This window comes from Corvus moneduloides, chromosome 13 (genome assembly GCF_009650955.1).
Source record: "Corvus moneduloides isolate bCorMon1 chromosome 13, bCorMon1.pri, whole genome shotgun sequence".
In the NCBI taxonomy this organism is placed as follows: Eukaryota; Metazoa; Chordata; class Aves; order Passeriformes; family Corvidae; genus Corvus; species Corvus moneduloides.
The window spans coordinates 10,845,208-10,866,477 of NC_045488.1; the positions used below are offsets into that span (position 1 = coordinate 10,845,208).

General features: G+C 38.1%; 1 protein-coding gene across 7 annotated transcripts in view; it reads right to left on the reverse strand.

Annotated features, from left to right (window-relative positions):
• DENND4A (DENN domain containing 4A) overlaps positions 1-21,270 on the reverse strand; it is a 49,221-nt gene that overhangs the window by 26,129 nt on the left and 1,822 nt on the right. For 3 of the 7 annotated variants that reach the window (XM_032123075.1, XM_032123071.1, XM_032123077.1), the window contains exons 2-8: positions 14,318-14,403; positions 9,467-9,799; positions 8,638-8,887; positions 7,544-7,613; positions 5,808-5,977; positions 4,894-5,132; positions 2,965-3,031 (exon numbers count right to left, since the gene is read on the reverse strand). In XM_032123075.1, the coding sequence (XP_031978966.1) occupies positions 2,965-3,031; positions 4,894-5,132; positions 5,808-5,977; positions 7,544-7,613; positions 8,638-8,887; positions 9,467-9,774 (1,104 nt within the window). In that variant the 5' untranslated portion in view covers positions 9,775-9,799; positions 14,318-14,403. Of the gene's footprint in view, positions 1-2,964; positions 3,032-4,893; positions 5,133-5,807; positions 5,978-7,543; positions 7,614-8,637; positions 8,888-9,466; positions 9,800-12,125; positions 12,477-14,317; positions 14,404-21,270 lie in introns of all 7 variants that reach the window. The other 4 variants (XM_032123074.1, XM_032123073.1, XM_032123072.1 and 1 more) reach the window with 4 other exon arrangements.

Sequence of the window (21,270 nt, forward strand, 5' to 3'; positions counted from 1 at the left end):
CCCCAGTAGTATAGCACTGTAAGAAGTGCTGTGCAATGATATGCATCAGGATCTTTTAGTAAAAACTGGGCAAAGCATGATCTTCCTTTCTTGGCCAGAACTGAATATACTGCATATTCATAAAGAGGACTTTAAACTAGTTAATGCTGCAAAAATTTGAATATATTAACTGCTGAAAAATGAAGCCTTCTGTAGTTAAAGGGCTGTGAGGACCCATAGTTCATATACAGCTTTCAGGGACTGGGGGGGAATTCTTTCTGGATTTAGGGATAAAGAGAGGGATAAAAAATCATGAAGGGGAGAGATGGCAGGTCATAATGTAAAGCTATATTTTCTTCAGAAGACATATGAGAGTTAAGCTCTTGGTTGGTAGAAACTGCTCAGCTCTGATAGAATCTTTAAAATTTGCATTAGTTGAAGATGCAAGGAGAAGATCCTATTAAATCACATTTCTTTCTTACAGTGACATGGCATCGAGCAAATCATTCACATATTCAGCACAAATAGGAAGACTCTTGTCAGTACAAGAATAGCAATGCACAATCAGTTTATCAAAGCTCAGCTGATGTTTTCAGCCATAGTAAATCCACGGTAACAAGATACCAGCTGGCTTAATCCTGCCTGCATTTTCTGTTGTATAAAAGCAGTAGTAACTCAGTCACAGCAACTTGTATAACTAACCTGCAAGTTTGGACCATTTTTAGTAACATGTCAGTTTTGAGTATGTTTGACCTTAGACCCACTGCAGGTGACCAGGTAATAGAAGCCAGAAGACAAGACTGATGACTTAGAAGCATAAAGTCACCTAATGCTGTGTCTGGAGACCCACCAAACCCAGGGAATTAAGGAGTGTCTGTAATGCTGTTTCCCTGCACGTTTCACATCCCACTTCCCTGACAAATGAGGATGGCCACACCACATGCTGGATTTGTCAAGTAAGTCACCTTGGGACCACCAGCACCATTAGCTTGTTCAGTGGAAGAATTCACAGGACTCATTTTTTCAGCCTGAGGCAAACCTTCATAAACTACCCTCTGAAAGGAAGCATCAGCCTGATGTCCTCTGACTTGTGCTTCAGCAAAAGCACATAAACACAATTAAGCATCTCTTCAAGGAGCACATCTCCCTCAGGCAGAAGGGGCAGTAATTACCCCCAGTCCCCAGAGGGAGAAACATTACTCCACGTGCTCTTGAAGTTTGCAGGTTGTGATACATTAGCACAGCAACCTCTGTGCAGTAAGGGGATGTAGGACACAGAACAGAGTCCAGCAGATCTCAGGTCAGAAGGAACCTCTCAACTACAGCAGCTGGAAGCTGGCAAACAGGAACATTCTGGAGTGTTTTACTAATGGCTATAATGTCTTTGAAACTTAAAAGTTTAATTGCTTAGCAAAAGACTAACACATTTTCCATTAACAGGCTTCAGAGAGAAATGGAATCCTAAAAGCTTGCCATTTTCAACATATGCATTTCCGCCACTAATTTTGGGGAAAAGTCTTCGGTACAATCACCTGTGATTTTATTCAGTGCAGTTTCAAACACAACTTAAGTCCCTGGAAGCAGCTGGAAGGAAGAATTTTTTCACAGACCGCAATTACCACTGCCTACTGTAAAAGCAGTGCTTTCTCCATCTGTACTATCAGCTCCTAAAGTTGTATTAATTTAATGCAGAAAACATTTTGAAAATAAGGTATAACAGACATAATTTTCACATCACTTACATCTAGACCTTCAGACTTTGTTCCAGGATATAAACCATACATACTTCAACAAAATTCCCTAACATTTCAGACTAAAAGCATTAAACTATTTTCTCTGAACTCAATTACAATCTCTCTAAATAGGTGTTTAGAGTATCCTAGCACAAATATTTTATTGAATTTGAATACAAAAAGCCTAAAACAAGACGTAAAAATGCTGGGTTTTGAATTGAAGTTTAAAATCATAAGAAAAGGGACAAAAGTGCCAGATATAGTTTCAGTATAACTGTTCTCTAATCCCTTTCCAGTAACTTTAATAAATATCACTCCTTTAGAATACACTAAAGAGTATCTTCAATATTCAGTACATGCTATAAAGACATAATCCAGGATTGTATTTGCTCTGAAAGACTTCGCTACCATATGGGCTACACAATTAAGGCTCAGAACTGCACAGGGCTCTCCATATTTTGTGTTATACAAGTAATAACAGAGAAGAGCATCATTTTTTAAGTATTTAATCAAAACCACGATTCGTAGAATACTATGACTGCAAGAGAGCTCTCTTTTCTCTGCAATAAAAATTTTAACATGTCTCTAACTATTTTGCCTCTTTAGGAGAAAAGAAAAAGATTTAATAACACTTCAGAAGTCTTCATGACAAGGATTTTTTCTCTCCTACCAACAGTGACACACTGAAATTTCAAAGAACAGGCAGCAATTCTTGTAATTATTTCACTCCCACACAGTCCTGCAGGGAGGACAGAGCAAGGCCCATGTTTGATAAAGGGGCTGTTACTCAGTGTGGCTCTTGCAGTTCTCACTGAGAGCTGTCCATCATGGAGAGGAGAGCACAGAGCCCTTTGGGAAGAGGGGCAATCACAGTTATACATTTCACATCTGGTTTTAGTTTTATTTATTTATTTTACACTCAGCCTTCATACAGTAGCAAGAAGAAAACAGTTCAAAAGCAAACAGTGCAAAAGTCAGACCACATGCTGACTTGGAGTAGTTTTTCATTAATTTCCATATACTCTGAAAAAAAATTAAGTTCAAAGCTCACTAAACAGCTTCGTGTAATAACTCACTAAGGTCACTAACTAAACTGGAAATAGAATTTTTACAGATTTCTCACATCACATACATGAATTTAGGAAAAAGAAATCCTGAACAAAAATAGTTTGAGCACGAAAATTACATTTTCCATTTATTAACCTGCTTTATCTTCACCTTAGACACAGTTATTGGAGAAAATTACACCTACCTGAACTAGAATTCTTGGCCTCTGAGGGGATGGAAAAGGTACTTTATGCATGAAATGGGAAATGTGTCTAGAGGAAAAGAAAAATACTGATTTAGTAGAAAGCACGCTTAAACTACTTTACCTCAAGACAAAATTTTTTACAGTAAGAGCAATTATGATATTAAAATAGCACATACTTATTCAGAAAACAGAACAAAAAATCCCAGCACCTGAATCCTACTGGGGTATTCTGACCTTGAAAACCTATTTTTCTACTGGTCACAAGAAAATGGGAGGGCAGATTCTCTTTCAGAATACAAACTTGGTTTGTGAGATTGTTACAAAGAGGTTTTTTTTCATTTGTAAAGTAGAAACATTGATGTTTGAGTATCACAGTCCCATTTTAAAATCCTGCTTCTGAGAGAGCTTGAAATAGCACTAAACCTCAGAGACTAGAACTGGTTATTTGCAAAAAAAATATTTATGGCTGAGTATCAAGGAGAATCCTTAAGCTTATCCATTTTCTTCAGTTCTAAATACAAAATGTTATATAAAATTGCTGATGAAAAAACATTAAAGTTTTTCCACATACTACGAATACAGAAAAATGTTTTTATAATTTGACAAAGTTCTCAGTTTTATGAATTGATTAAACTTACACAAGTTCTAAAAGTGCAGTTTTACACAATAGCCACTGTCACATTAAAAGAAGCAACATGGGGTCAGTAAAAACTCATGAGAAACAGGTATTCCATCCTAAACTCCTTCCTACAGCACATATTTTATCAGGATTTCTACAAATGTTACCAGTATTATGACACAGGCAACTGCATTTTGAAGAAATTAAGACAAACCACAAATAAGCATCAATTTGGGTTTTTCTTTATTACCGGTGTATGAAGACAGTGGCCAAAACATGGAACACGTCACACAACAAGGGAAGCTGGCTGTTTGCAGCAGCTGGGCTGACTGAAAATGTTCAGGTACATGTATGGCACACACAACTTTCATCACCATTAAAATAGCCAAAGAAAGTAGGCTGGATACTACATTAGAATCCCATATTTAAGTTATCCACAGTAAACTGACCAGTTTACAAATCAGAGAAATTAGAATAAAATCCATAAAATCCAAGTTGATAAGGCATTTCTCATATCAACTTCATTCCCAAAACATCAAACCCCTAAGCTTTAAAAAAAAAAAAGTTTTCATCATTGGAAGTTTACACAGTCAGAATCTTCAAATAAGTACAGTGATGGGAAGTGGAATAATCAAGGGGATAAGCAATCAAAAAAATACTTAATCCACAAAGTCGAAGTCTCCTACAAGTTAGTATTTAAGTTGAAGCAGAAAAAACACTGATGTGTAACAGAAGTAAATGGTGTATCTGAAATCTGTTGCATTAAAACATTACATGATCCAAGAAATGTTACGTGGCATTACATATCAATTACAGCTATCGACCATTTCTTGGTGTAAGGATTTCCTCTGCATTTTATAATGTGAAATCCTTTATGTGAGAAAGAAATTAAGTTTATTTATCACAAATAGAAGATAATTACTGGTGCAAAATATTCAATCTGCTTTATCATCTCTCCTTACACTGCAAATAGGCGTTTGAAAAAATGCAAATCTACACATTTAATTCTCCTAACCTGATGTGTCCAAGATTAAGAAAGGATTTATAATCTTGCTCTTTCTAATCACTATGGCTAAAGGGCGCAAAGCTAATTAAAACAGCTTTCAGAGACCTTTGCAGGCACTTAAATCACAAATAAAAATCTAGACTTTTTCAGGAAGTAGGTAAAGATATGTTTATCAGAGGAGCAAAGTGCAGCCATTATATTTAATGTTTGATGACCCAAGTAAAAAGGATATTACAGGACGCTTAGAACAAAAACCCCCTCTTACCAACTGAAATTACTGTTATGAATTTTGGAAATTACTTACTTCTCAATGGGAAGGACATGTGGCCCAGAAATGGAGTAACGATACAGAAAGGTAAGAAATTTCTTGAAAGCATCAAAGAAAGGCCAGTGAGAGAGCAGACAGATGCATTTATTTGTCTGCACTGTTCTGTACGTGTCTTTTCCCTCGACAGCAGCTGCTAATCCCAGCTGAGATTTTTGTTTCTCTGTGAGGTTCTCTTCAGGATACAGTTCATAAAACTGAATAGCAGCACCATATACCTGCAAACACATCATGGATTTGAAGTCAATAACTTTTCCTTGATCTTCAAAGCAATCTAAGAAACCCCAAACACACAAAGTCAAGTCTGTGTTACTGTTTGAAAAGATATATTAATGCATCATCTTTTGAAGCATTCCATTCCAGAATATTCTTATGGCTGTGAAAATCCAGACTATTATTTATTTAAAACACTCAATGTCATATGAGAAAAAGTAATTTACAAAATTATCTATTTGAGAGAAAAATAATGATTATAAAGAGTACAACTCCAGTCAATTGCTCCTCCAATTGCCTTTAGAGCTATTTTAGGAATCCTTTATACACAACTCAAAGCCATATCCCCTGACATCCAATTTACTTTTTAGAACAAGTATGTACATGCAAGGTCGTTTCCATGCTTGCAATAAAAATAGCATTACTTGCATGTATATGCAGTGCAATTTTACAACTCTCCAGTTTTACAGGCTAACAAGAAAGCAAAGGAGCACAGATTTATGATCAGCAGTCCAGCACTGAAACTACGGCAAGTCACTCTTCAAAGCAGTCTTGGAATCAAGCCTAAGAGAACAGATTCAAGCTTATCTATGAAAACATTCATTATCATCATCCTGAAGAAATAAACAACTGAGTTTTTTCAGTTAAATGAATAATGTTTTTTTAAGGTTTCAAAATACCTTTTCTGCAGAAGCTCCAGTTAGTACAAATGTAGAAAAAACTGGGAGAGGGTATTTACTGTTAGATGGCCAACATTCAATTGTTGCACCCATAGGGAGACAAAAAAGAGGCACAGATTCTGGTAATGGGAATGATTCATAATCTTCTTCGGGATATCTGCATATTAAACCTATAAATAGAATGTGCAAAGAGGCAGTTATAGAAGAGCCAGCAGAAACAGGTTTGTAATAGCTCATTCCATAAAATAATTGTCAGAAAATTCATATATGAGCACACAGTAACTTCAGAAGATCAGTGAAGGTGTAAATAATCAGGCACAGGAATAGCTGGAAGCGGTAGATGCTCCCATGGCCTAAGGGGAAATCACCTGACTAAAGCATTACACTGAAATTTTACTTTCCATTCTAGAAACTATTCATAACTGATTATCTTTTCCTCTTTTCAGGCTGTGTGCATATCAACTGTTATTATAACAGTCCACACTCATCACGAGTATGAGCAAAGATTGAAAATCTAGTTTAAAAAAGGTAATGTGAATAATTGAGAAATAAGACTGATGATTTCAATATGACACCAATTAATTCTTGCCAACAAATGTCCCCTGAAAAATATGTATATGTTAGATATTAGGATAGTTTTTAAATATCAATAGAATCAAATAAAATATGCTGATCCACCTCAGCTGAGGATTCAGCTACTGTGCTGTCAGACCAATGTGTTTAGACTTAATTTTAAACACAGCCGTAGAACATGAAGATCTGAATCAGAGGCTTTTAGCATACAGGTCCTCAGTTACATCAGAGGCTGTAGCAATCCATCCTGTCTGATTGCCAGCCCAGGGGACTCCACACTGAGAATGGGTACTGCATGAAGGGATTTAGGATTTCTCTCCATTAGACAGCACAATCACTATGCACTTTTCTAATAGAAAGGGGAATATTAAGCAATAAAAACTTGTAACCAAAAAGGGCAGTGGCTCCCCCTCCTGCCAAGAATCAAAATTTTGTGCAAGTCACCACCAGATGTGGGGCCTTTTAAAATTTTTATTTGTTTACAAATGTACTGTCCACCTTTTAGTACGTCCTGAACTCCTGTTTACAGAGAGCAGCATCTAAAAGGGATGTAAGTGGATTAAAGCTTAAGTGTGAATCATGCTCATGACTTGTATGCCAAACAAAATCAGCCTTTAAAAAAAACCCCCACATGACAAACGCAAACCCAACACGTTTAATCAGTCATAGCAAATCTAATTCTGTCTTATAAATAAAACAATAAAGATGATACACAATCCAAAAATACTTAAAGAGCTCAGTGCCAGTGATGCTCAAGGCAGTGTAGAAATCTGCAGGATTCTTTAAAATGTTTGTAAAGAAAGTGATCATGAAAATGTATCGAATAATTTTTGCGGTATTTTCTTCTGCATATACACATACACACATCCTTAAGAGACAGTTACCAGCAACATAAACCCCGGTGGGAGACGCACAGGTTTGCAGAAACGTATCAAAACACAGCTGAGCTTCCCAATTAAATGCCAATTTTAAAACAGCCTGGTCATGATACCCAGTTCTAAGGCTTCTTTTTGGACATGATTTTAAAATAATTGCTTAGGGAAAGATTCCTTGTTGGATAATGGCAAGACAGAGTTAATTCTTTCATACAAAATACATTACATTACAAATGAGCCTGCAAATCCTGAATTGAAGATAAAAAAAGCTAAATAGTAGTTACATACCAGCTTTATATGATATGGTGTTGGTTTTTGCCACAGACTTTTTATAACATAAGTATACTGCTGAGCCCCACTGTAAAACAAAAGAAGTTATTGGATTAAGTGATGAAGTATAACAAAGGAACATAACAGAATATAATTAATAATAAAGTTGATAACTTAAAGTATTTAAATTCTCAAGTTCTGGACATGAGAATAAAGAACGGGGAAAGGCATGGAACAGAAAAGACCAGCACCCATAGAGCGAACCCAGAGCTTTTATAGAAGGGAGAAAGGTGCAACAACTTCCCTAAGACAGCACTCCCATAACCCAGTCAATGCAGGGACTAGAAGAACTGAAAAATCCATTGGTTAATGCCTACAGGCATTTATTTAAAAACAAGCACAAATCAATTCCCATCATCTTTTTCACATGATCCCACTTGCAGAGCAGTCAGCATCCTCCCCAGCACACTGACTTCTGAGGACCCTGCAAGAGCCAGCACCTGGGGCTGCAGATTTAACCAGGAGACACCAAAATACTCAGTTCTGAAAATCAAAGTGCTGTGAAACCTGTGTATTTTAGCAGGCCAGACTTATTACTCAAATGTTATATTAATTACTCAAATGTGCTTACAGTCAACAGCTTCCAATATCACTCACATACAACTTTCTTTAAATAAGAAGTTTGTGAAACTACTGGGGAGAATAACACTTATAAAATAGCATTGTAGGTGAAGGGAAGAGTTGGAAAACAAAACAGCAACTGGTTGCTAGATATGGAATTCCCACCACAAAAGTAAAAGCAGTGTCAGAAACAGCCACACCTGTTAAGCCTCCGGTTACACACATGGTACACAACAGTTTCTAAAGGATCAATCCAAAGATGCTGGAGTCAGCACTAAAAAAACCCAAACATTTGCTCTAAGGCTTCCAGAAAGACTTTGTTCCAAGTAGGAACAAAGGAATGCAATCCTCCAACTCTTCCAATATTTGATTTATCTTTGGAGAGCGCTTATCAAAATTTTTCACCAGGTACTCCAAGAACTGCCACAAATACTTCACAAACATCACATCAGTGAGTATCAAGTGTTCAAAGCCCAGATTTTGAATCTTACCATACTATTATTAAGATTCTTGTCCACCTTGCAGAAGGTATGCGGAGGGGTCTCTCCTTTGCTCGGTATGATGATGCAGATGTCTGTGACAGCCAGGGTGTTCTGGGTCATGTTCTCGGAGGCCCTGCGGTAGGTGATGTACACCCGCTGTGATGAGGCACTGCCACTGATGTTGGCAGGCCGCCCATACGGGGTGGTCTGAATGATTTCACAGTCTTGCTTCACTCTTTCTTTCCCATCATATAAAACCCTAGTTAAAAGGGGATGCAAAAAATTCAGAAGGCACATTTTTAAAACACTTTGAGTTTTAATCACAGCTCTTGTCTCATCTCTGAGCAAAACATTTTTACTGACAAGTTCAGGTCACATTATCTCCAACTGTATTCTAACAGAAAAGCTTCATGACGAAACTATACTGGTTTTCCTCATACATAATTGCTTTTAAGCGTTTTGTTTACTGCAAAATAGTGTTATTTTCAGTTCTGTTAAAGATTCATTGCTTGGTCCTAAGAATGTCATGTAACTTACCTCTTTTCAATTTGTATTAAATAGGTTAAGCATCTTATCCCCATCCAAATATATACATTAAAAATTATAAATGGATTTGAAAACTCCAAAATGGGAAGGACTACACTTGTCATTAAAATCCACTCAGCATGCATTTTCCCTTCCATACTGGGTTACAGTATGCTCAAGTCAACAAGTATCTTCCTGTTTAGAGTTTTGCCTTGTATTTAAACAGTATGGCATTTCCCTAAACCTGCCTTATTTGCTCTTTAGTTAAATAAACCTGTGAAAAATCACCCACTGGAACAGGGAAAGCACTCACCCCAAATCAGTAAGTGGAGGCTTATCCCTTCCTCGGCGATAACAAAGGTATATCTGCGGTCCTACAAGGCTGCCATTATTGAGATCTGCGGACAGGCCCGAGGGAGTGACATCTATGCATTTATAGCCCTGAGGAACCTCCTCCCCCAGGGATTTATTAAGGACTGTTACATCTGTGATGGGTTCTTTTGGTTTGGCGATTTTATGGCAGGCATCGTTGAAGTGGATCTCCTCCTCCAGTGGTTTTGAGATATCCGTTAATCCTGCGACAACAAAGTAGTCAGCAACACGAGCCCCTTTGTCTTCCATCTTCCATTACAAGGTGTTACAACTGCTAAGAAAGAAATACCAATCAGAAATGATAAAATTATGGCTATTTTTAAAAACAGAAAATCATAGCATGCAAAAAAGAAACTTCTTTCTGCTCTCTCACGGAACATTGAGAAATGGGCTAAAAATGTTTATCCAAGTCACCCATATGTGCTGGAATCTTGCTAGAGTAGCTTCAGGAAGTTTACTGTCATCAAGTTACAGACTTTTTAAACCAGACAAGCTATTTAAGACTCCCTTTTGTTGAATTAATTTTGTTTGGGTGCAAAATTTTATTGCAAGAGAAGCTGTTACCACACAGGAGTTGCAAGAGCTTGCTGACATTACGAAACTGAACAACCAGAATTTAAAACAGTTTGAATGGTTGGTACAAGACTTCAGTTTTCATGTAACTTTTATTCCCTTTGCTTTATCTCCCTTTATTTTTTGCTCTAAGCAGCAAGGATTAAGACTTCTCAAACTTAATGCCATCATGATTCTTGGATTTGACCAAGAATTTTTGTTAAAACATAATAAATTCAGATATTTCTTACTGGTAATTTGGAAAATTATATCCCAAGTTGATAACGTGCATTTAATCAAATTGTTCCAAGCTGGTCTCAGATTTCCAGCACCAGCCCCTGCTCAAGCAAGAAGAATGTCAGGCTGTGCCTGATCACCTCTACCAACCTCATCCACCAGCACAAGAGAGACAATTCCCTCTTCCAGCTCTTATTTTCTAGGTTGGTTATGTTTTGCTGGACTGGCTTGACAAGCTTCTAAAGCTGCAAGGAAGTGAGTGAAGATTTTTATTTTATGCTTATTTACATTGTTCTAGAAAATGCCAAGAAGAAACCCCAAATTATTTAGCTTTTATTTTTTCTATATGGTTAATAAGCCCTATGGGACACTTCAGCAAACATGATTACTGGGAAACAATCATCAATATATAGGAGAGTAACAACTTGAAAATAACTATTCAGCTTGTGTTTGAAGAGAGCATGCAGTTACAAAACTGAGCTTAGTTTAACCTAAATTCAGTTATTTCAAAAACATCTGGAATATGTTATTCAGCATATATATGAAAGTAATGACTACAAATTCAAACTCCTCCCTGAGTGATATATTCAAAGACACACAAACTCAACCTCTGCATGTGCCGCCTATTATTTCACTGTCCATGTGGCTCCAGCAAACCCAGGCAGGCTGGGAACAAATGCATGGAGAGGAGATGTTTAACAAAGTATCCTTAAACTCTGGCATAAGACCAGACAACTACATCTTTCAGCTAATATGACTGAAGTTCTAAGTATTTTGTTACATTAACAACTCTCTGTAAGACTACATTATAGTTATTGTAACATTAAGGTTTTTTTCCTTTTCTCACCAGCACCATTTCACAAAACTACACTGATTTCTGGAGTGATTCATGATGCCTGTTAGGATGAAATGAAACTAACACTTTACTAATCAAAAACTACACAAATGACGGCTGTTAAAACTGCAAGCAAGACTTATAACTCCAGTGTATTAACAGCACTACCCCAGTTTAATCAGCCAAGACAGCATTACAAATAAACAGAATAATGTGTATATATAAATACTGAAGAACCATACCTTTACACCATTTAAACTTCACCATTATTCCATATAAAGTTTATACCCCAAGTCTTAAATTCAAACATTCATTTATTCCCAAAAGCACTTTCAAGAAAAACTGGGACGAGCTCTCCTCATTTAGAGGCAGTTAAAATTAGAATCCCCTACATACAAACACCTGCTATCACACAGATTTGCTTCCTAAGGTTATAGCACATAATACACAAGTCAGCAAGACTTTCATAATTTAATGCAGATTTTACAGAAGAGAGGAAAAAAAAAGGCCTGGCTGATGATGTATTATCCTTTCATATTTGCTCCATACCTGCAAGTGTCCAAGGCCAGGCTGGACAGGGTTTGGAGCAGCCTGGGGTAGTGGAAGGTGTCCCTGCCCATGGCAGGGGTGGAATGAGACGGGATTTAAGGTCCCTTCCAACCCAAACCATTCAGGGATTCTATGAGGATGTTATGATCTTTGTCTTTTGATACAAAAACTTGCAGCTAAAAATGCAATAAAATGCAGAAGATAAACTTCAGTGGTATTTTAGTCTAAGGCTGACTTAGACTTTACTAGAGCTACTGTGATACTCAAATTTTCAACATCTGGTTACCGGGAGAGCAGATTTATGCAAATTTTATGTTAACAGACCCCAGAAAGAAGGCATAAATTTCAAGCTAACTCAGTGACAAATAATCATTCTGTGAAGAGCATTTCACATAAACTGATGAAGAATTTCTGTAGAAACTCTTACCATGAAGCTATTCCACAGTGACTTTAGTCATACATCTTACTCAGTGAGTAAGTGGTTGTCCCTTGCAGGTGTGAATCTCAGGATAGTACCTGAGATAACCTTGGGATGGGAACATGTGTCAGTCCAAGGAGAGAGATTTTTCCACAGCTGCTGATTCCACAGCAGGATAGCTTTCCTTATCTCCCTTGGTCTTCAGCTGCTGTGAGGCTCTATCAGCTAGAAAGTCCCAGAGTTCCCTCCTCTGCAACGGTTTCAACAGAGCCTGGCCATGGGGTCTCCACTCCACCCCTTGGATCATAATGTGGGAGGTCAGGAATGCTGCCTACATCATCGCACCATACTGCAAGTAAACTTGGAGGAGAAAAAAAAACCCCAAACCAAACAAACATGAAAAACACTGCAGAAAAAGTCACACTGCACAAGAGGGTTGCTTGAAGCAGCTGGTTCCAGATGAAATTCAACAATTAAGAGTGCCACACTGAGAAGCTTCCATTGCCTCTCTACACTTCAGTAATCTGGGGACAAAAGGCTGCACTTTGAAGACAGTACCATGGGATCATAACCATAACCTCTTACAAAAGTCCCCGGAAATAAGTGCAATATATGGTCTTTGAGCCATCTCATGATAATTATTTTTATAGTGGTATTAATCATATGACAGCCATTAAATTGAACACCATAAAGATCAGAGAGAACCAAAATATCCTTGCAAATAGCAAAGTCACATGTAAAAAAATTAAACACACTTTGCAAATTATGACTACACAGATGAGAGGGCTTTTTGTAACTTCTAAAAATATGGGAACAGGGGAAACAATCAGATAATCTCTCAGATCCACAAACTATTAGCTTGATTGCTCTGCTGAAAGACAAAGGGTAACACAGTTTTACTGTTTATTCAATGTAATTTTCTAACATCCTATTTTTTCATAAACATTTAGGAAATACTAATTAAAGATTTTTGCTGCTTGTCACCACTGTTATAATTTATTCAGTGTCCAAGCTTTTTTAAACAGATCACATTCCTCATTCAAATACTAGAGGAGGAAAGCACACATCAGCTTTTCTCCATCACATGACCAGAACTGATGTGGATGTGCCATATATTCCATCTGTGCAGCACGAACAGGCACGATGCTTCCCAAAGTACAGTTTACTACAGATGCACTACAACATTTGCAAGGAAAAAAAAACTCATCCAATTCCTACAACCTGCTCCAATTCCTACAACCTGCTCCTACCCACAGAATTTTGCAGAGGTAACTTTTAAGTGGCTCCAGACCAGAAGAACTGCTCCAGCCATGCCAGTTTCTTTCCAGGAGCCAACTTTCCCAGACAGCAGTAAGGACCATCTGACTCCATTAGAAGAGTTTCTGCCAGTCCACATCTGGCAGACAAATACAACAACTGCCTTGTAATCTTTTAATCTGCCTTGTTGTCATTCTCATTCCTTCCTGCATTTTTCTTTGAGAATATTAAATTGCTTATTAATTTGAGTTCCTTATTAGATCCATTTGCTGTCTAAACCAGGTGATATTTCACTTTGTTAGCATGCCCCAAAGACGTGTCATGTATAAACAAGCAACAAATATCTCCTACAGGGGGCTGGAAACCAGTGCAGGGCTCTGCAACCTTTTTTAAAGCAGTTCAAAGCTGGAGATTTATTTTTTTTAAATATTCATCATACAATAACATTCTAAGAAGTTATTTCCTTTGAAGGAACACAAAGAACAGATGAACAGAGACACAAATCAGAGGCTAATTATTAAATATTGTCAGTAAAGTTCTAACAGCCCCCAGCATCTCATATGTGCATTGCTACATTAGCCTGTTGAAGTAACCTCCCCACAGAGCGTCAGCTGGGCATACAAGAGCAAAGCAAAGTTAACTGGCTAAGTCAGTCCTGCTACAGCTACTCAGAACCATTTCTCAGACATAACACCACACAAATCCCATGGGAGTTCAACAGTCTCAAGGCATGTGAGTAACTGCAGTTGCACAAGGGAAAAACTTCACCCCATCTCTGTACTGCCAAAATTGCCTGGCAAAATTGTCAGATAAGCCTTTTCCCCCCTGTATTTTCTTCATAGCAAGCAAACAATTCTGGGAACAAAGCAGAAGCCCTCTAATTTCACAGGAATTCCCAAGGCAGAACACAAGCTTTTTTCCAACTCTACCAATGTGTTCCCTACCTTTTCATCAGGGCATTGCTTCTACACTTTGCTTCTCTTGCTGTCAGCCAGGCTTTAACATAGACTTCTTGTTAAAGTTTCATTCTCTATAGAAACAGTAAAAATAAGAATCAAACAATGTACACATTTGTTGAAACTTACTTTCTGCACACTTCACTGCACCAGTCACACGAAATGAACACTGTGGATTGCTGTAGGACTCCTTGCTAAGATAAGGTTACATATCACTTCACTAAAAAAAGTAAATTAAACCAGACTTTAAAGCTAAGAAACAAAATATCAAGTTTTATGCTACATGGATACTTTAAGAATGCAAACAACGCCTAATGCTTTAAACCAAAATAAATCAAAGATGAGCCAGCCACTCAAATTACTTCAACTCTTCCATTATTTTCTGACAATCAATACTTTCTGTGTCCATTCCTAGGTGTTAGCCAGCTATCAAAGTGCTCTCTCAGCCCAAGAACCTTTCAAAGTCTACTTGAAACCATTTTTCTTTGCAAGATTCGGACATTTAAGCAGATCCTTCTTACTCCACAATCAGCAAAAAACACATACTCTTCCATTTGGCCACCTTACCCCAATTCCTCTTGCAGTGGGTGATACAGTCATCTTGCCCCTTACTGCCACAATACATAATTTTTCTTTAGATATGGTGAACACCAGCATGGCCACTTTTAAACATTGGTATCACTACAGACAGCTTGAGCTTGTGTTTTACACTGAGGCACTTGCAAGCCCAGGAGCCTGTGCTACATCTGAGCATTTTGAAGCAGCAGTTTTGCACCACAGGACTGAGGACAGCGCCTCACTGGAGGCACTCAGACTCTGGGCTCCCAGAACAACTCATTCGCATCAGCAAGGCTGTAGTCAAAAATGAACTCTGTTTAAAGGAAGCTTCTATTCCCCAAGACTGGGAAACACTCTCAGAAGATTACCATGAGAAGACTGCAGCAAACAAAGTGTAACATAAGAGAGGCTGGGAAGAAACGCATCCCAGGAGGGGTGATGCAAACCATGAAATATTTGCTTCCATTCCTGAAGCGGAAAAATCTGGGGAATTAGATTATCAGAATTATATTTTTGGGATCACAAAGTTCAAGGTTCTGTTCATAACCCCAATGTACAAAACCATTTCTTCAAGATCACACAGGAGCAATCAGCACTGTTAGTTCATTACTCTGACAGCCCAGAGAGTGAATCCAGCCCTGGTGCAGGTCTCTCTAACCCACACAGCACCATGGACCCACACCAGTTACAGCCAGGTACTTTCCAGTATCTGACCTTGAACATTTTCATACAAGACTAAAAAGAGAGCATGCAGCAGTAGTACAAAATAATTTTCTCCAACTATACAAACATTAATATCAAGTTTCCAAGAGTGCCAGAAATTACAAATTTTGGGATCACCTGCAGACCTCAAGCACAGCTGAAAAATGTCCAAGAATTACACAGCATTAACACATGACTAATCTCCCCATGGACACTTCAAATAGATTCTTTTCTAGTCAACTCTCTGGAAAACCAATAAGGAGACTTAAATGAAAGAAAAAAATATAGATTTAGGCATCACAAGGAACACAGCCAGCACTGCTGCCAACGTACTTGCAGCTGTATTTTGTATTACTTGCAGAACTTATTTGCAAATAGTTTTTGGTCTTCTAAGTAAAGGATCTACTTCTTCAAGAAACAAGATGCAGAGGACTGACATTAAAACCCAAATAGCATAACCTCATAGCATTTTTATTTTTAGTAGGACATCGCCTGTACTTTTTCTTCCCATTTCCTACTACAGTTACACAAATGACAGCAACAGTGAGAACAGGGCTAAAGTGATCAGTTGCATTATTTCTTAGACCCTACTGCACACATCTGCATTATTGTGTTAGACAACACAATAATTCACAGGAAGCCACCAGCCTCTACTAGGCTCCCTTTGACGCTGCATCAATTTTTATTAAAAAAGAAAAAAATCCACAAAAAACCTAGGAGAAAACCTAAGATTTTTCTGCCCTGCATCACAGGACTGGAAATGCTACCAAGTGTTTTGCAGGCCCATGCACAATCATCTGTACCAAGTCATGGTTTACATCTCTGATCCAAACAGCTGAGGAGATAATCAAGAGAGCTCAGAAAACTTGGCAACAAAGGATGTCTAAGAGGTGCTGGGAAACAGAAAAGTGCTGGATAAAAGCAGAGGGACAAAACAAAAGACCATGAATTTGGGAGAAGAAAGTAGGAATGTAGCCAAGAACTGAGGGACAAGGAGACTTGTTCAGAAATGCCAAGAAAGAAAGAAAGATTAGGCCTAAATTCAAAGGCTAATCTAGATTCAGCAGGATGACTACAGTAAAGTGAGCAGGAACTGGTCATCTACAGCATCAAAGCTTAGAGGAGGAAGCACAGTAAGTGGCAGAGAGAAGGCAGGAAGGAATAGACTTCATTCACCCTGAGGGAGAATCAGGCATATCCCACATCTTCTACACATTTTCCCCTCACTCACCAAGTGTTCTATTTGCTTGTTTCTCAATACAACGAACAGTGCTGTTTGTAGTCTCAATAAAATCAAAGCATTTACTAAGAGGGTCTAACAAGGCACAGGCTCCTTCGGTGATCATTCCAGTTGTGCCACAGCAAAATCCCATGAAATTCAACCCTGCCTACAAAAAATTCAGGACAAGGATGTTCAAGTATCCCACAAGATTCACAACAGAGACAAATCTCAACAGGGCCAGTTTTAAAACTTGCACTTTTCTTTCTAGATTACAGTATTTATGGCCAAAAGGCACCACCAAAGAATGGAAAGGATTTCTGAAATACAACTGTGTTTGTAGGGAGGGATGCAGAAAACAAATTGTAGCAAATCAGGGGGAGAAAAGCCAAAATAAGCACTATAAAATGTAAATATTACTTCATCCAAAGCATAGTTCAGCAGGGTGGCTCATCCATGTTTTTTGTACAACTATTTACTATACAACAACTTTTTAAAAGGCAAAGTCCCCCAAACAGAATGTTCTATTTTTCTTGGCACAGCAGATAAAGGCAAATGAAAATAGAAAATCTTCCAATATTGAGCTTCAAACCCAAAAGCTGTCACTGAAAATGTCAAAGTGCATCAACCAAGAGTGACAGAAGTGCTTTCACCCTGACACATTGGGACACACATGCCAACCTCAGCTTTGTTTTGAAACCATTCTCTACCCAAATTAAATTTTGAATTCATGGTGTGATGGAAGGAAAGACAGGTGGGGACTGTTTCTAATGCATTTTGCTACATTTAAAAACACACTCTGAGACTTACAACGTTTTATACGATTTTTTTCCCTTTGACCAGCAAAAATGTTTTGTAAGATGAGAAAACTGGACTCGACCACACTGCAAATTATAGACAGGGACAGCCATGCACAGACTGCATCTGCAGGGCTGTAACCGCTGCCTGCAGATCATCTACATCCCACTGGAAAGGTTTAATGGAGGGATAACACTCACTTATACCTCCCTCATCCAGCAAATCTCTACATCCAGTTACCAAAATGTTCAGCATCTATTCCACAGAAAAATAAGTGTGCAAGTACCACTACCAGCTCAGCTACAAATATATTGATCAACTACCATGCATTGATGGGACAGTATCCCAGCCAGCAAAGCAATAGACAACAACATTAGGGTCTCCTCCCAAAACTCACTGTAAATTAGCTGAAGAGCAATGATATGCCAAGGTAACTACTGCTGATCCTGATCTTGGCAAGTTAGGAACTCTGAGAATAATTCCTTAGGCCCACAAGTTTCTTCTGAAGCTCAAGACAAAACCAAAACTCAAGAGTCCAGCCCACAAAGCCCTCCTCTGTGTTTGCATAAAGCCTGCGCACAAGGTGAGGGTTTTCTCTTGGGACATTGTTATTTACATACGTGGACTTATACATCACACTTACTGCCTGTTCACTTTCATTTCAGATGGCCAAATTGAAATAATTTTATTAATTAGCATTAATGATTTTCCTGACCCAGATTTTTAAAAGTTCAGATTTACAGTAAGTATTAAACAGGGAGGATATAACTGGCTAACTTACCTCTAACACACTCCTTATTCTTCTCATCCTATTTTTAGACCATAGCTCCTCCTCCTTTCACTCCCTTCCCATTATTACTTAGTTCATTCTATTTCAGCCTCTACAGTAACCATTATCTAATATATCCATTAGATATAGATACATTTTTTCATCTATATATTAGATAATGCAATGTATCTTACATCTAATATATTGAAAAGGTAAAAATACACCATTTAAAATAGTTGGGCCAGCCAACACTTTCTGAAGTCTTTCATTTCCACTTCTCAATTTCCTCCTGGTACTGTTTCTGAGCTCTTTAGGGAACTACCAGTGACTAGTTCTGCATCACAGACTGCTACTGAAATGAGTGTTATAGATCAAACCTCTTGGCATCACTGCCCCACACAGCCTTCCCTGCATGGTTTAATTTTGACTCTGGAGTCTGTGGGAGCACTTAATAAGCATCAGCAGCCTATTTCCAGAGCAGGCACCGACCAAACTTTCAGACTAGGCATAGACTAAACCTGAACTGAAGGGCAGCAGAAAATATCCAAGGATTATTATGCCATATAGCAAAGAACTTCAATCACTTCAAATAATTTATTGGTCAGTACCAGTGTTAGAAACAGCTGATTTTTAACAATAGTTGAACAGTGGTGATGCATTCACAGCTTACACATCTTCATCCCCTACCTGCTGGCTATTCCTCAATTAAAATAAGGCACAGCTGGCTTTAACTCCACAGGATAGCTGTAAGCTGCTCTTAGTATGGCAGAAAACTATACCATGATTTGTGTCTGCAGTAGCAAATATTATTTACATTCAGAATTGATATATAAGTGCAGAGACCAAGGGCCTTTTCTGTGCTCTTGTCACCATCCAGTGAAGCTACAGCAGAAGGACAAGGGACAGGTAATCTCAGTCCCCCAAACCACACCTGCACCCTTGCACAAGGGCAAGCTCAACCTAAACTTTCTTCAAAGGTCCTACATTTTTACAGCTTTGCTTTTGGAGGGGGATTGCAACGTGGGGGATGGAATAGCTTGATTTGGATTTTGAGCTTTTTTGTTTGGGTTTTTTATGAGTCAGTTTAACAAAAGTTTGAAATTTGAATACATCCCAGAGAAGCCTGATTAAAATACTGTAACAAGCAAGATAAACATACTGGAAATACACCAATCACCATAAATTGCATCATGCTTTCTTAAGGCACTTGTACAGGAATTATTTTGGTGTCTTTTTTTGGTTCTTTCATTATTAGCATTATTCAGTATTACAGTTCTTTCCAGGAAACTTCAGAAATATACCTCAGTTTTACAGCCACATGTGTATCAAAACCTTCACTACTGAAATGCTCTGTCAGATAGCAACATAGTTGGAAATCATCAATACCCCAAACATACATTTGAACAATACTGCAAGGCTACACTCACTTCTTATTTAATCCAACATAAATTGGGCAACATTTGGCCTCCAAATTTCTGGTCATGCTAACACCGTATTTTAAAACTCAGGTCATAGATGAAGAAAGGACAAGAAATGGAAAGAAGGCTTTCTGCAAGTCTTCATTTCAGGAGATAAATTTAAGATTGAGAAAGCTTTTGACTAAGTACCTCTTGTACTATTCCATTCCACAACCTGCCTGTGTTTGGCCAGGAAGCACAAATGTTTCTGCAGCCACTGTTATAGAAAGCACTTTAGGCTACTATGACTTGCAAAACTAACTGCAACTCATCTGCTGGGGAGCATGATGGAAATAAAAAAGGATGTTGAATATTTAAGTGATGCTGCAAATTTCTTTTTCCCCTATTAAAACCTCAAGGTCATCAAATCCCATTATCATTCAGCTTGGTCTAGGAATTGTCTTCCTCTCAGAAGAGTCACAAGACAGTTTTCTCCAGCTATCACACACTACAGCAGGAATTAACCTAGAAATTAGTAAACCCTCAATGCAAAATCTTGCAGATTAAAAACTGACAAACTGGCCTCTGGCAGTGGTGGTGCCCACAATTCTTTTTTGTCACACAGAAGAGTTATATATATATATATATATATATATATATATATATATACACACAACCTCACTCCCTTTAGGGACCAGCTGGCTTTACTCTCCACCTTTCTACTTTCCCTTTCAAGCACGTATTTTAAATAGAAGCAGGTTATTTACACTGTTTCTAAGGCTTGACCTGCATCAGCTCTGTTCACCTGAGCCCTATAGTGTGTGCCAGGCTATGTCAATATTTGTGCTTTTTCTAACTAATAATTAACTCTGGCTATATTAACTAGACAACTGCTAATATTGCCATTAACACATATAGTAATTCCATTAAGCACCATACTGGTGTTAAGTCATATAGAACAAGCTGCTCACCAGAAACACAAACCTGCAACCACACGGCTACAAAAAATATGAATACTCAGATCTATGAAAATCTCAAATACTGGGAAAACATTTCTAAGTAAGTCCCTGTTTAAAGAAAATAGTCCTGGTGCTTTTTGTCTTACTGCTTGCAGAAGCAGATCTTATATTTTATGCTACTTTCTAACAAATGCACTTTTTAGAAGAGGCCATTGGGTAAAGCCTGTTCCAAAGAAGCAGAAGCCATTGGGTAAAGCCTGCACAAAGAAGCAGACGACACTCAAACCCGAGGAAAGTACTCATCCAGCTGGAGCCCAACATTTCCAGAAGTAAAACATGTACATCACAGAAGCTCTTAAGGCTGTAGAGAAGCTTAATCATTTTTGTTCTGTCTTGAAGGCTCCATGCAGTTTTCCCCTTCTTCAAAAGCTAACCACAGAAACTCTAATGCTCTATTTTTGATAATTAAACTATTTCAATGCCAAGTCATGATAGCACCTAAAAAAGAGCTCCCTTTACCAGAGTTACACTTTAATATT